General features: G+C 41.1%; 1 protein-coding gene across 1 annotated transcript; it reads left to right on the top strand.

Moving 5' to 3' along the window:
• Positions 1 to 604: 604 nt before the first annotated feature.
• LOC134172305 (pancreatic lipase-related protein 2-like) lies at positions 605 to 14,966 on the top strand. The gene is made up of 13 exons (XM_062635358.1): positions 605 to 686; positions 3,992 to 4,040; positions 4,814 to 4,968; positions 6,505 to 6,630; positions 7,555 to 7,689; positions 9,367 to 9,475; positions 10,097 to 10,213; positions 10,295 to 10,417; positions 11,219 to 11,337; positions 12,099 to 12,228; positions 12,504 to 12,615; positions 13,587 to 13,751; positions 14,806 to 14,966. The coding sequence occupies exons 1-13, from the start codon at positions 684 to 686 to the stop codon at positions 14,867 to 14,869; spliced, it is 1,407 nt and encodes a 468-aa protein (XP_062491342.1). The 5' UTR covers positions 605 to 683; the 3' UTR covers positions 14,870 to 14,966.
• Positions 14,967 to 15,983: the final 1,017 nt, after the last annotated feature.

Here is a 15,983-nt window from a genome sequence, read left to right as displayed (position 1 = left end):
GTATGATAGGCAGTATGACAGCATTTACTTTCCCAAACTATAAAACATAATCCAACATTCATGACCTGTACTTTTTATTTATTAATTGCTGTCTAGATGTCTATTTTTTTCAGTATGAGCTCATGTCCAGCAATACCAGTGTTGAAAGCTGGCATGCAGTGTAATGGAAGAAACTGATTCCTATAAAACCCTGATCAGTGATGATTCATCATGAGCACTGAAAAACAGGGTCAAAAAACAGCTGAAAAAACCCCATGACCACAGCTTCATCATGGTATGATGCAATGGCAAGAACTGTATTTGTAAGTTCAGGAGTTGCCTTCTAGTCCTTTGCTATCATAGTCTGAAATGCAGTAATTGCTCAATTTTTAATCTATTTAATCCATGCATTTAACTTCTCATCTACTTAACTGTTGTAATAATGCATGTATATAATTTTAATTTCTTAAATAAATACCAAATAGCAAAGCAGGTCTTATTAAAACCAAAGTATCATGAGGCTTGAGTGTTGATCTTATGAGAGTGTCGCGTTAGTTTGTCATGTCATGTAACTGAATTCAATGATGTAACTTAATTTTAACAGGTTCTTGCCATTTTTCTTTCTTGACTGAGTATCCTGTAGAGAATTTCATTATTCTGCCTCAGCCTGTTACTCCTCACCAGAGAAGAAGAGCGATAAGAGAATGGTGAGTAAAATTCTTAGCAATCATATAAACAACATATCTTGGTCTAGATGAAAATATATCTATTTCCTGGAGTAAGATTATTAGGTTAAAAATGCTGATAACTAAAAAAGCTGAGATTTGGACTTGCTTCTCAGTAATAGCCTGTGTTGGTGTGCGTGTTTGTGTGCATGTCCTGAGGAAGGTGTGTGGGTACATGTGAGGGACTTAAAAGCACACTGCTGACAGTCATTATGCAGACTTTCTCATATCTCACAAACCATCCACTAGTGGCCCATGACTTGCAGGTTGAGCAACAGAGTCCAGAAGATGCCCTGGTGGCCTATTGTAAGGACAACTACTGCTCCACTGTAGGTTTTGTACATTGCAATGTCATCCTATGAATGTTTGCCTTTTCTTTCTTTTCTCTTCTTTTTCTTTTTTTCTCTGAGCTAAATATTTCTAAATTGCTGTTTAGGGCTGATATTGCTTCAGAAGTGCATATCCTTTGTCCACTGCATATAACAATTTAATTTAGCTGAGTATAACAATTGGGCTAAGTGTTCAGCAGCCTTCTTGCCAGCAATACTGGCTAGGCTGAGATCATTTTCACAAACAAGTCATTCCAGTTCCTCTTGTTCAGCACTCAGCCTTTTAAATGCCCAGTGACAGTTTTCCCCCATCGAATGGATTGCTGCCTCAACTGTTTTTAGAAAGACATAATTTCTTAACCTCCTTGCAATCTTGTTGTCATTTAACATAGAATCATAGAATAGTTACGGTTGGAAAGGACCTTAAGAGCATCTAGTTCCAACCCCTCTGCCATGGCCAGGGACACCTCACACTAAACCATCTCACCCAATGCTTTATCCAACCTGGCCTTGAACACTGCCAGAGATGGAGCATTTACAACCTCCCTGGGCAACCCATTCCAGTGCCTCACCACCCTAACATGGATCAGTATCGAAAACCTACCCAGTAAAAAAGAATCATCTGCTACCCAAACTACATCTCTCTTAATAACAGAATAAATCAACATTCCACAAAAACAATAAATAAATGAAAAATAATAAATCTGCATCTTTCATTACTTACCTTGCTACATGTTCATTTCTACTTTCTGCCTTCAAAGGAAGAATCTGTGATAGGAAATTACTGATCAATTTTATTTGACAACAACCTCCCATGTTTTCTACAGTCATTACTCATTAGCTGCCTTAGAGATTTTGGGTCCAAAAAGAAATTATACTACCATTCATGCTGTAGTGTTCCTGACAAGGACTATACATCTCCTGAGTATGAGAGCTTTTCATTAAACATAAATTCCACTGAGCTCTCCAATTTATTTGATGAGCCACATCTTCTGTGATTTTCCTGCACTCTCATCAGGTTCTCATCATGATAATGGGTACTTCTTGATGGATATTGCAGCTGAACGGAAGTGATCCTTTTGGCTGACACTTGGGAACTCTCTGTTCTTCTGTGTTATCAGCTGCTTAGAATAACTCCTGATCCCCTTCCCTCCTACCCTTAATCACTGCCAGACTTCCTCTCTGCTTCCCACTCTCCTCAAGCACCTAGATTTCTTCTCTGTCACCTACATCAATGGATATGTTAAAGTTGGGGACAGAATTGTATTTCATGATTCCTCTAAGCCATGCACACTGCAACTCCAGCTCAATGTTTAGATATTCAGCCTTGCTCCTCTGCCCTACCATATAAACAACAAGCTATTACCACATAGGGACTTCAGAGTTTATTAGAGTGATGAGACACACTCCCTTCACTCTGACCTGTTCCATGGGGCTTGTTTAGGGAACAACATCACTACAGCCAAGTAATCCAGCTCACACAGGGGAATCATACATGCCTCCTGTCTGACATGTGACAGACATACTCCAAGGACATGTTCTGTGAAATTCCCAATTGTTTCTTGTTTGTTTCTGGGAGCATTTGGCAGTGTCAATGGCCTTTAAAAAGCTCATTTTCTAAATTTCTCACGTTGGCAAATCTCCAAGAATAGCTCTTGTAGACAATTTCCCACATAACAAGATTATACCTACTAAAATCTACTATTTTTTCCTTAATTACTTCTAATGAGCTATCTCCGTGACCAGGGGCAATAGCTCAAAGTTTTTGCTCTGCAAGAAAAGCAGTATGTTAAAAATAGAAGACAAGAGGTACAGAAAACACTTTGAAGAAGAGGAAATTGAGAACAGTGAATGAGGCAAATGGGAAGGAGCAGAATGGTGAAATAAATGACATGGGAAAGCCAAGAGTAAAGGGAAAGTGTAGAGAAAAGGAATATGTATATAGTAAAGGATACTATGGTGCAAAAATACTAAAAGCCCCAGGTAAAAAGCAGCATGAACAGCCTGTAGATAGAATCATTTAGGATGGAAAAAAAAACAATTCCTACCATCAGCCTAACACTACCAAATCCACCACTAAACCATATGCCTAAGTGTCACATCTACATGTCTTTTAAATACCTCCAGGAATGGTGACTCCACCACTTCCTGGGCAGCCCATTCCAGTGCTTGACAACAATTATGGTGAAGATATGTTTCTAATCTACACCTCCCCTGGTGCAATTTGAGGCCATTTCCTCTTGTCCTATCGCTTGTTACTTGGAGAAGAGACTGCTCCCTGCTTTGCTCCATCCTCCTTTCAGGTAGTTGTACAGAGTGATAAGGTCTCCCCTGAGCTTCCTCTTCTCCGGATTAAATAACCCCAATTCCCTGAGCCACATCTTCTCAGTCTTGTGCTCCAGACCCTTCACCAGGTTCTTTGCTCTTTTTCGACACACTCTAGAACCTCAATGTCTTTCTTGTAGTGAGGGGCCCAAGTCAAGCATGAAGACTTTACCAAGCTACAGGTATCACTGTCTTTATTCTAATATATCTCCCACCTGTCTCCTCGCAGCGGGCAAAACTCAGGACCTCATAATCTGATTCACTTCCTCAGCAATCCATATACAGTATTGGCTGTGCAAGAAACGCAGTGAAAAGCAAAACTGAGAGGAAGGGAAGGATAACCTCTCTCATCCTGTTGGCAACACTCCTCCTAATGCAGCTCAGGATGCTACTGGATGTCTTTGCTGCAAGCACATGTTGCTGGCTTATGGTCGATTGGTGTTCACCATGACCCTCAGGTCTCTTTCGGCAAAGCTTCCTCCCAGCTGACAGGTCCCCATTGTGTACCACTCAGTGTATGAAACTATTCCTCCTCAGGTGCAGGTTTTTAAGCTACCCTTTGTGATAAATGCTTTTAAAGAGGACAAATCACTCTAAATAAAATGCTTAACCTGAATATTCAATTTACTTTAGGTGGCTGGAATGTGGATTATTGCATTTTATCTCCTTGGCACTGTAGCAGGTGAGACACTTTATCTATGAAAACTACCACTAGAAGGTGAATTCAGATGAAATAATATATAGGAAATGATGACTGGTATTTAACACTGGAGTTGTAGTATGATTCGTGTGGGTAATTGTGTGGCAATGTCTATTCCTGTGCATAGGACTAATGCGAAAAGGCTCTGCTCTCTTTAAATTTTATTCTTGAGAGATAACACTGTGCTGAAAATCCACAGAGAAATTCAGGATCATGTGTCCTACTTCTATTAAAGCAGTGTACAAGCTGTATACAAAGAACGTTTCAGCAACAGGGTGTTTAGCACAACAGACAGTGCTGAAACATAGAAGTGGATCATAAGTGAACAAGAGACCCATTTGATCTAGGAAAAGCTACTATATTGAAGGAAATTACCATTTTATTAACAGTACAAGGTCACTGCATAAATATCCTTCAATCCTATGAGCAGAGACACGATGCTTTGGAGTAGGAAGCATGCTGGAGTAATCCTAACAAGCACTTCTTGCAAGACTTTTTTAAAGAAACTAGGTTAATCCTTTACAAGCCTAGAAAATGGTATCAAAACAGCATCTGGGTTATCTTCAAATTATTTAGCTCCCTGTGTGTACCTGCTTCAGCCAAGAGCCATGAAGGAAACAAGAATGAATCACAGTTTCAAAATTCATCATGAAATAAAATCCTTCCCTTTCTGTTCCTCAGACTTTTGTAGGCTCAAATAGATCATTGAGCACAAGAAAGTCCAACATGTAAACCAGTTGTTTGTTCTACTCTAGGTAAAGAGGTTTGCTACCCCAGGCTTGGCTGTTTCACAGATGATCCACCCTGGTCTGGGATACCAGGGAGACTTCTGACTGGTTTGCCTGACAATCCGGAAGAGATGAACATCACCTTCTCCCTCTACACCAGAGAAACAGGAAATAACTCACAGGTGACATTTATTTCTAACATTGAGAACTGATTAAACCTACAATGTTTGTTTATTATTTAAAAAGTCTGTCAGTCATCAGAGGCAAAACAGAATAAGAAGGTAGTTGAAGGTATGGTACTAAAGGTACTTTGGGATAAAGTACAGCAAAAATGTTGTGAATGAACTGTAAGACACAACAGCTTTCCTGGCATTTTCCTGTGGAAGGATACGGGTTATGGCAGACTGCCTTTTGCATGCACTTAGGTCTCTGAGGAAAGCTGAAGACTCACTCCAATAACGAGCCTTCTGTGTATTCAGGTAGGAGAGCAAATAGTGCTGTCTTCCAGAGCTGAACTGTGAAATTATTGTGAGCTCTAAAACTAAAACTCTAAGACTGATTTTAGCAGGTTCCAAACCCACAATGAAAGGAGAGTGATTTTACATTCTTACCTGCCTCTCTGCGCTTTGAAAGTAAAACAGAACTACTCAGGTTGCTTATGCCCTGAAATACTGAGCAGAGCAATACAGAGGAACCTGTAAGATCAGGATCTGGGACCACTTCAGCAAATGTTTATGAAGCTACTAAATCCCTTCCAGGCTCCCAAACCTAGTGTCCCCTGAGCTGTAAGGGATGTTTAGGATTCCTCTGGCATGACCTATGATGCCACCACTGCTATTGCAGACATCATTGCTTACAGCAATCCTGATTGCCACAATGAGAGTCCAACTCGGGCTCTCTAAGGGTGAGAAGTTATACCTGCAATAAACTCTCACAACCTTCAGAGCAGGGGCATGTGAGCACACAAGATACGTTCAGCAACAGGTTACTCAGTACTTCTGTTGTTGGTAAAATAAGTCAACTTACACTGCTTCCCAGCCACTAAACTTCAATGTTTATGATCTATGGCACAGCCCTTCTACACCCAAACTCCCTGAGCTCATATCACAGACCCTGTATTTGTCTGAAAACAATACAAACAGATGTCATTCTCAGAGAAAAGGGAATATTTATAATAAAGAAGCTTGCAGCAATGTGTGAAGATCAGCTTCACCCTTATTGCTGACAGTTCTTGCCTTTCTGGAGTAGAATGACAAAACCACCGTATGAACACCACCTATACAGAACAACAAACGCTGTTGTTTAGATGCAGTGCAACACACTGAAGCCACAGCTCAGGTCAGTGAAAAAGCAAGCTGAACCAGGAGATCTGGAACTGGTGGGCTTTTCCCAGAAGGAACTCTTCCAACTAGAGCCAACAGGCAGCATTGGACATTGTGGCCCCTTTAGGTCACTTCACATTCCACATAAGGGGGCTCTTCCTGCATTAAGCAGAATAGACAGGAGCAGCAGAAACAACATGGGAATAACTTCTTCAGAAACCACGGTGGAACTGGGAAAGGAGAGGTACAGGGGTTCCAGAGTTGCAAAAATCAGACTTGGTCCATTCAAAGTAGTCCCTTGAGTCCTACAGAGTGGATGACCTAATTGGCTTTTTAGACTGTTTGAAAGTACAAATAAATTAATCTTTTTTCTCCTTTTTTCCCCTCCAAAACCAGCTCATCTCAGCAATAAACTCCTCAACGATCCAAAACTCACATTTTTGCTCAAGTAGGAACACCACCTTCATCATTCATGGATTTGGCAGCACTGGAAGAGAAGGCTGGGTGGTAGAAATGTGCTTGGTATGCGAGTAGCTTCTGATTTCCATCAGCGGTTGTAACTACAAACTGTCAGTATCCTTTAGGCATTAATGTTCACTTTCCAGCTTGCAGTTTGTTAGGTTGTGGCAGATACCAATCAAGAAGCAAATTTCACAAACACCAAAATATGTTCCCACTCTGGAAGATGCAGCATATTGGAGACTTCTTGGACATCTCTGACATTAGGTTTCCCTAGAGTTTCCATCCCCAAACCCTACAGACTGCATCAACGCACTATCTCTTCAACCTTTTGCTTTCTTTGTCATTCACCTTCAGCTGTTTATCATGGATTATTTTTTGTTTCCAATTCTTGTTCTTTCTCAAACCTTAAGTGAGCTTTAGTCACAGAAAGCTATAACCGTAGACTTTAATACATAATTCTTCTACTAGGAGAATCACTGATCTCTGCAAGACAGACTAGTACTGAAGTGACCAACACATTAGCTTTCTTTACTGAAATAGAAACTTTCTTCTCTACTCCAGACCTTTCCAGTCTGACATGACTTTGACTTTCTCAGTTCTAAAGGTACTTGGTAAATAAGTCTACTTTCTATACTATTCAGTTAAGCTAACAACATCTCTCAAAGAAAGTCACATCCTGTGCATAGAGACTACTGTGCTGTTGTGTGGCTTTTCCAGATTACTTCAAATAGGTATGCAAATGGTTTATAGATTAAAATATTTTTATTATGGTCATTCATAATTGATACTTTTTGGATGAATGGCTTGTTATATTCTGTTTTGCAAGAAGATCCATGTTTCAGCATGGCACAGGCAACAGTGAAGAGTCCTGCTTAGTAAAGATTGGGAAATTGCATTACTATATTACCTTTTAACGCTCATTCCAATTTCAGTTTTATCTCTGTTATTTTGTCTCCTTAAATACTTTATGTGTTTCCGCACCAGCTGTTACTGGAAGTGGAAAACATCAACTGCATTGCTGTCGACTGGAAAGAAGGTGCAAAAGGCACCTACATCAGTGCGGTGAACAACCTCCGTGTGATTGGGGCCGAGATTGCCTATATCATCAACATTTTAAAGGTAAAAGGCACAACCTTACCACCTACAACTTCAGTGGATATAGAGGGGTTGTGCTGCCCCAAAAGACACGCATTACGCTGATTGAAAAGAGGTGCCAATTAATTAAAAGCCAGTAGGTGGCAACATTTCCATATGATCATACAGGAAAGCAAGCATTCCGTGGAGGGGAGGCAAGGTCTGTGAGTTCGGTGCTCGTGAGAGTTTTGCCAACGTTAGATACTTGCGCTAGAAGTGAGTTAGTGTCTCAGCTCAGCACAACTGAAACGAGGAGGAGCTGACTCACTTGACAATGCCATATTTGCTGTCTACAGGCACGATAAATCATCCAGTTGCCTTCTAGTTGTGAACTTCATGTTCCTGAAAGCCAGTGTTCACATCTACACATACCGCACAGAACTGCTCAGATGTGAAGTTTAAGAGTATTGGCATTTCCTGCTGACTTCAGGAAGACTCATGAGTACTTAGACATGCTGAAAATCAGAACGCTGCCTGGCTACGGACTTGATCCTGGTCAGGAGGCGTTCATCTTGAAGTGCTGCAAGAAGTAGTTCAGAGCCCACACAGCAGTGCTGACTTTGCAAGCACCTGAATACAAAAGAGCACTTCTCCAGAATCTGCTGGGGTACAATCGGTTGTTTCTACCTAGGAGGTTCTTATGTAGGCTCACATGTTTGCTTCTGTATCTTTCTTCTTTGCGTACAAATCCCAGGTCACTTGAAGATGCGTTCAGTTTTTCATTTAATATCTCTATTACTGCACCTTTTGCAGTCTAGGCCTGTTTTTCTTCCTTTAGAAAAATGCATAAATGTTCCTTAGACTTCCTTTTCCCCAGTTTATAAACTTCTGCAGTTTGACTTTAGGAAAGGTTAAGCTGCACTGTAAACAGAAGTACTCCAGTAAATCGTATTCAGAAGAACCTATTGTCTACTACTAAAGGTAGACAGGCCAGTACTACAGATCTGCTTTTATTTGGATACATTCTGCATACAACTGCATTACAAAACAGAACTTGGTGTAAAACCATTAAGGAATTAGCAACCAGTCCTAGTTGGATTTGGTCATTATAAAATCCAGCAAATCCTTGAATGAAACATATCCCCTGCATGCAGCTTACACATTAATTAATCTCCATTTCCACCTTCAATGCATGTGTAATATCTTAACAGTGCAGGTCTTGTACAGCTAACATGTGGCAAAGAGGAGAATAAATGTCACCCCACCTAAGCTTGTCAGCCAAAATACTATTGAATGTTATCACATATTCTATGTATGCACATTGAGGGCAGACATGCAATTAAAAAAGGCTCCATAATTGAGTAAATAAAGAAAAAATGACATTATTTTGACAAAAATTAAATTAGGGTTTGATCCAAATGAGAAAGAAGGTTCATATTTTGTCACCAAGAGTAAATGAATATGGTAACCATACACCAACCCTACAAAAGTGAATCCATCAGGACTAGGCATTTTAAATTCTACATCGGATCATTTCCTATCAAGTCTTAGTGTAATTTAAACAATAATTAAGTCAAGGAACTCACTTAAAAAAACCTCAATCCCAGTTTGCTATGCAGGAAGTCAGTCTAGATGTTCCGGAAGGCCCATAATGTAAGACACCCTCTTTGCTTGCTACTTAAAGCCTGTGTTCTTGTCTCCCACCACCACCTCAATGATCAGAAAGTCTCCAGATGCTCCCCTCATGACATCCATTTAATTGGCCACAGCCTGGGAGCACACACTGCAGGAGAGGCAGGAAGAAGGACTCCAGGCATCAGACGGATAACAGGTAGGCTGTTGACCGATGTGCAGAGCTAACACTGCATGTGTCTAAAGGAAAGAAACTTGCAACACACTGGCCTGTAAACTGGAATTAAATGATTGGCAGTGCTGGAGGCATCTCTCATGAGAGCAGACAAACTTTGTGCTTCCCAGAAACAAGGGTAATTATTACATTTTCCTTCTCTAGTTAAGTTAAAAACTGTAGTGGAAGACTTTAGTGGAGCAAAAGACATAGTTTATATTTAATCCAGTGAATGATGGTAATGTTACATCAAACCCTATGCAAAGACAAAGCAACATGTCAAGAATCCTTAGATTTTCTTATCTGTAAAGCTTTACAGGCCAGTAATAAGCTCAAAGGTAATAAAATGACTTCTTCATGGTAATATGATGCCATTCTGTAGTCTACTGGCAAATACTTTACTTCTGGTGGAATAAGTTTATAGAAAGGTTCACAAAACCATGTTTTTGCACATTTTCTTTTCAGTTTAGCTTAACATTCGCATTATTATCATTCAACATGCTTTGTGCAGTACTGAACAACGGATGTTGTAAATTGGCAAAAACATTAATACATGCAACACTTCCTTCCCTCCCTCAAACAATAAATGGGGGGGGGTTCTTTTAGGTTTAGACCCTGCTGGGCCCTGTTTTGAAGGCACTCCTCCTGAGGTGAGGCTGGATCCTTCAGATGCAAACTTTGTTGATATCATTCACAGTAATGCTGCTCACTTTCCTGCTGTAGGTAAGTGTTCATGTGTAAGTAAATACCTGCAGGGATGGGCACCATGTCACTGAGACACTGACCTCACCACGTGTATCTCAGGGCTTGGAATATATAACACCACTGGTCACCTGGACTTTTACCCCAATGGAGGAACTGTGATGCGTGGATGCACTGATTTACTTCCAGACATGAAACCAAGTGAATTTGAACCTTTCATTGCAGGTAAACATACATTCCCAACATGCATAGTACTTTGTTTTCATTCCATTCTGAAACATTAACTGTGAAAGTAACTGTCAGTTTGGGAGAAAACAGCAAAACAAAATTGGGTTTTGTTTATTTAATTGTAAGATTTAGAGGGAAATAAGAAACAATGAAGGCTGGATCAGAACAGTAATCCCCAGGGAACAGTGTAGGAAAGGAAGTTCAATATAGGCCTAAGCTTAGCTCCTCTAATTTGAAATTGAACCTGCAGAACACAAAAAAACAGGGAACAGGGAACAACCCAGTGCAGCAAACCCCTAGGCCCAGAAGGAGGTTTTCCAGGCTGACACAGGCTCGTGCCATGACCAAAAGCAGCAGCATGACACCACCATCTTTCATTTCTCCCAGATGCTGCAGAGAGCATCTGACCCTTTTACACCGTAAATTAGGCAAAAGCACTCAGTGTTTGCAGTGACTATACATGCTTCACCTCTCCACCTGAGACTTCTCTCTTCATAGGCTTTGGAGAGGTCAGCAGAAGGCTGGTGGAGTCTCCTTACTCTGTTAAGCTCTTTAAAACTTAATGCCATTGTCTTAAAAGGGGCTCTGGTGCCATAGCAGATCAATGTATCCCGCTTGAAATCTTGGGGTAACTGGCACACAGTTCTCTGGATAAACCCCAGGCAAAACAGTAACTTCTCAAGACCACGCTGCTGTTCTGCTCCATGCCTCATCTGTTTCCATGGTGAGACAAGTGCAACCCTTGTACAGGGTAGCAGGAGGTTATTTCACTGATGTTCATAAACTTTGTTCCCACAGATGCTAGTGTCTTTGGAGGGTGCCATCACTCCCGCAGTCATGAGTATTATTTCAAAAGTATCCTTTATCCCACTGGATTCCTTGGATATCCCTGTAAAAGATATGATTCCTTTGATTTGGTAAGTATATCAGACCAGGAATGGGTGTGGAATTTCTGTAAAGAAAATGATCCAGGTCTGTACAATCATAATAGGTCCCACTATGTGTGCAGAAGACTTGGATGCTGGTGACTGTGCTTCTCATGGGGTGGTTTGGTAGGAGGAAGAGTGCAGTGAGGCACAGCAGCTCCATCAGCTATTCCACTCTGGGAAATTAATCCTGAGGCACAGATAATATAACCAAAATAGGGGGAAAAACTTAAACCCCATGCAATTCTCACCCTAAACCTTTATGCAAAGACGTAGGTTAGATAGAGCTATCCTACTAATTCCTGGCTGGAAGAAGAGACATTTGGAGCCTCCAAAGTCCTTGACTGTTCTCCAACTTACGCTTACTAGAGTATGTAAATAAATGCATTTGTGAATGATGCTCCTTTTCTTCCCCTCCATATGGTGTTGTAATGTGAATTTGCAAGCTGCTTTCCACTAGAAGGGTAAAATTGGCTTATATATTGTCCTATACTCTAGCTGAAAATGATTTGAACTAGGGAGTGTCAGACCAGCATGGACATGGGTATCAAACCTGCTCATTCTACACCCTGGTGTACGGCCAGGTGCAGGAGCTGTTGTCTGCAACAAGTCCATCAGGTTTTGGTGGTAAGATATTCAACATACAGCACTGCCACAGCTTTGCAAGATCAGAACAGCATCATCAGCCTTCATTTTGTCTGAGCTAGGATGAAAAAACAGTCTTCATTAACTGATGCTCTTATTTTCCCTAGGGAGACTGTTTCCCATGTCCAAAAGAGGGGTGCCCAATGATGGGGCACTACGCTGACAGATTTCCAGCCAAACTGGAGAGGGTAAACCAAAAGTATTTTTTAAACACAGGAGCAGACCCACCTTTTGCTGGTAAGTGGAGAAGGTTTGTTACAGTTGTTGGTGTGTTTGAAAAGTGATTGCCTTGATGTAATTAACAACCATGCTCCTATGGTGCTTCTATAAACAACTGCCGACATCTCTGACAAAAACCACTACATTGGTTACTAATACTCATGCTCACTGAGTCTTTCATTCGACAACACAGATTAATTCCAGTTAGGAAAAAAAGAACTTTCCACTAAACTAGTCTTTTTAGTTATCTCGTATTAATGAGAACCTAGCTTGTTTTGCTTTTCTTTATGCAGCTTGGAGACAAAAGGTACTTATCCAGCTGTCTGGTGCAAAGAAAATGAGAGGGGACATAAAACTAGTTTTCCATGATGCAGAGGGCAACACAAAAGAATATGATATTGCCAGGTAAGAGAAATTACTATTTCCCTATAGCATTCAAAGCTGCTAACATTAATCTATGCATTTCCCACACATTTAAGCAGTGCAAAAGCTTATTCCGCGTTGCAAACGTTCTGCTTAACATCAGATTATGAAAAGAGTTATGATTTAGATAAGGTCCATGGATGGTTGCAAAAAGGAAAGGGAAATCACTTCCTTTTCATGAGTTCTGTGTTTCTCTGAGTTGCTCTTAGAAAAGAAACACATGTACACCTGTGGAACACACATAATTCATATGGTGCTCACCTGTTTCACATGCACTTTACCACAACCACTCCCACACTAGTCTGGCAACATACACGTCAGCATACTCATTCCTTGCTCTGACAAGGCTTTGCTGTGCTAGTGACTTGCTGAATGATCTCATGCAAGGCAATCCTATGCCCAAACTTACCAAATTTGCGAAGTGGATACCTCCTTTCTCCCTAGGAGATATTAAAAGCCACCAGTAGTATATGAATGGCACATCTATATAAGCTGGCCAGCAAACTTCATTCACAGCTCTTATCATCTCCCATTGACTACCAATGCAGCAGCTCCCACTGTCTTCCAAAGCGTTTCCCTGCGTTCTCTTACCATCCTCTGTGTATGTGCAGATCAAAGTGTCACAGAAGTGTCCAGCTCTTCCCTAAAGTCCTTCCCACAAACCTTAGCTGAAGCTCTCCCTGCCAAGATAAGTGCAAAACACAGCCCACATGGGTGCTGGAGGCAGACCCTGCCTCACCCCTTGTTATTTCCCAGTGGTTTCCTGCCTCATGCCCATTTATTGTTTTCATCCTCTCCCTGTTCAGAGCATGACACCAGAGTTCTGGGCCTGCACTGTCACAAAGAGCAGCACAAGTGCAGATTTCTGTTGTAACAAACCTTGTGGAGAATGATGTAGGTCAGCAGTCCCTACACTGGTAAACTTAGCACTGCTGTCTTCATTGTATTTGCAGTGGAGACCTCTCTGAAGACCAAGTTTATGCAAAATATCTTGATGTTGAAATTAACCCCCAAAAAACTACAGAAATTGAATTTCTCTGGAACAAAACCCTATTTACCCTTCTTTGGGCAAGACTGGGAGCAGAAACAGTCAATATAACTCACGGAGATGGACATAGGTAAGTATGTCCTTTTACAGCTCAGAAGGAATGTGCAAGGAGTGCAAAACCTCTGCGAGGTAGGATTGAAAAACAGTCTTAAATTGGACACAGTTTGCAATCAACAATGTGAATTTCAGTAACCACAAGGACAAGATATTGCACTTTGGATGGAAAAGTGAAATGTTCAAGAACAAACCTGTACAAACTTCAAGTACAGGGGGTAACTGTCTGACAACAAATACAGCAGTGCATTATTTGGAATGTATACTGTTTTGCTAAAGCCAGACAATTACAACCCAAGATAAAGCAAGTCTCATTCCCACGTGCATTACCTTGTTCTCTATAGAAGATCCAAGGAATAATTATTCTTATTGAAATAATTGGGGTCAAACTGTAACCAGAAGCAGGGTCTTTTTCAAGTCTGGGGAGTACACTTCAGGAGCAAGGCACACACACTGAAGTCTGCAAAACACCAAAAGAGACTCAGAAAGCTTGATCTGAGTAGAGCAGCTGAAGGAAATGTGTTTCTCAATAAAAAGAAAAGCCTGGAGAGGAACATAAAAACAGATGCATAAACTACCTGGGAAGTGATATCCACTGGGTTTAGGCCAAGGTTAAACTGATATAACCTGATAAATACAAGTTAGATGTTAGGAAAAAAATATCATTTGGCATTGGCTTGGGATTATTCAGAGAAGCTGATTAAATCCCTTTCATTGTGACCTCCTAAAAACAAGCTGTAAAGTTTGCTTGGCGCTATCCAGTAAAGTACCAAGCCTAAACAAAGGCATCTTAACAAGACTTAACTTTTTCTCTAGAGTTCTATATATTGAGATTAGTTTTATTCATGTATTATAGCTCAAGTTTTACAGCTGGTCCTCAAAAGAAGGAAATTCACCTTGTTCCTGTTCATATGCAGTTGCTACTGTTCTGTACAGCAGGCTTTCAGAAAGGCTTAAGTGGGATTATGGATTGAACTAACAGGCCTCAAGGTGACAGCTGAGAGCCTTGCATTTGTCTTTGGGGGAAAACAGATAAATAAATATTGATTCAAGTGGTTTTTCCTTCCCAGGTCGACTTTTTGTGGCCATGGAACTGTGACATATGGAGTACCCCAGTTACTTACACCTTGCTAGATTACAACTGGTTCTGTACACAGCAGCTGAGCAAACCATCAGTCCTGTGCATGGGAATGTTGATACACAAGGCTATTAAAGCAAAGCCCAAACTCTCTGTGGCTTCCTTTGTTTTTTCAGTGCTTTGCAAACACACTTGTCAATGTTTTTCACGTTTCACCCAGTTTATTGTGCTTGTAACCATGGAAGAAACTGGAGATCATGCCCTAAAATCTACTTATAACATTGTATAGTCTTGCTCTACCACTGCCTCAAAGTAAGAGCTATTTCCCACCACATGGATGATTTGCCAGATTCTCTGTCTATCGAACGCTCTCAAGGCAGTACATTACCTCAGCACTTCCCTGTGGCTGGGAATGGTCCCAAATGCCTCCTTTCCACAGTCTACGCCATTGTGCAAAACTTTCCAGCCCCACACAAGAGCACTGCCCTCCAAAAGCACCCTGGGACAGGGCAGGAACAGACCAAGACCAGGGTACTTCAGAGCAGCCCTTTGCACACAGCACCTTCACAGAAGCAACAGATGAAGGCAAACCTCAAACATTCCCCACTTCAGAAGCTTGATCACAGCACCTGGCTACTGTTTAATTTCTAACACATACCTTTGCTCTGACCACTGGCAGTCTGGAGAGAAAGTGACTTTGAGTAATGCCAGACTCTGCAGAACCTGGGATTGACTATTTCCCATTCAAATGAGCACTACTGCAAAACTAGGCATGAGTGAGTCACCTGGAGCTTGAAGAGACCAAAGCAGGGGATACTTTTCAAAGTATAAAAACAAAACTCAAAGTTAATGAATAAGAAGAAAGAGTTGTTAAATTATTAACTCCTGTTTCCCCGTGTTTGATAAGTGAAGTACAAGCACTTCCGCAGAAAAACTTCTAAGAAATAGGAGCAGAAATACAACATTAAGAACATCTACCTGGACTTCAGCAAGGCTTTTGATGCTGTTTCCCATGACACTGTCATAGGCAAGCTCAGGAAGTGTGGGCTGGACGAGTGGACAGAGGTGGATTGAGAACTGGATGAATGGAAGGTCTCAGAGAGTTGTGATCAGCAGCACATGGTCTAGTTGGAGACCTGTAACTGGCAGTGTCCTCTGAGAGTCAACCCT

Source organism: Pezoporus occidentalis, unplaced genomic scaffold (genome assembly GCF_034315485.1).
Source record: "Pezoporus occidentalis ecotype Australia unplaced genomic scaffold, CSIRO_AGI_Poc_V1 ctg45, whole genome shotgun sequence".
NCBI classification, from domain to species: Eukaryota; Metazoa; Chordata; class Aves; order Psittaciformes; family Psittacidae; genus Pezoporus; species Pezoporus occidentalis.
This window is presented reverse-complemented; position numbering and strand designations above follow the sequence as displayed.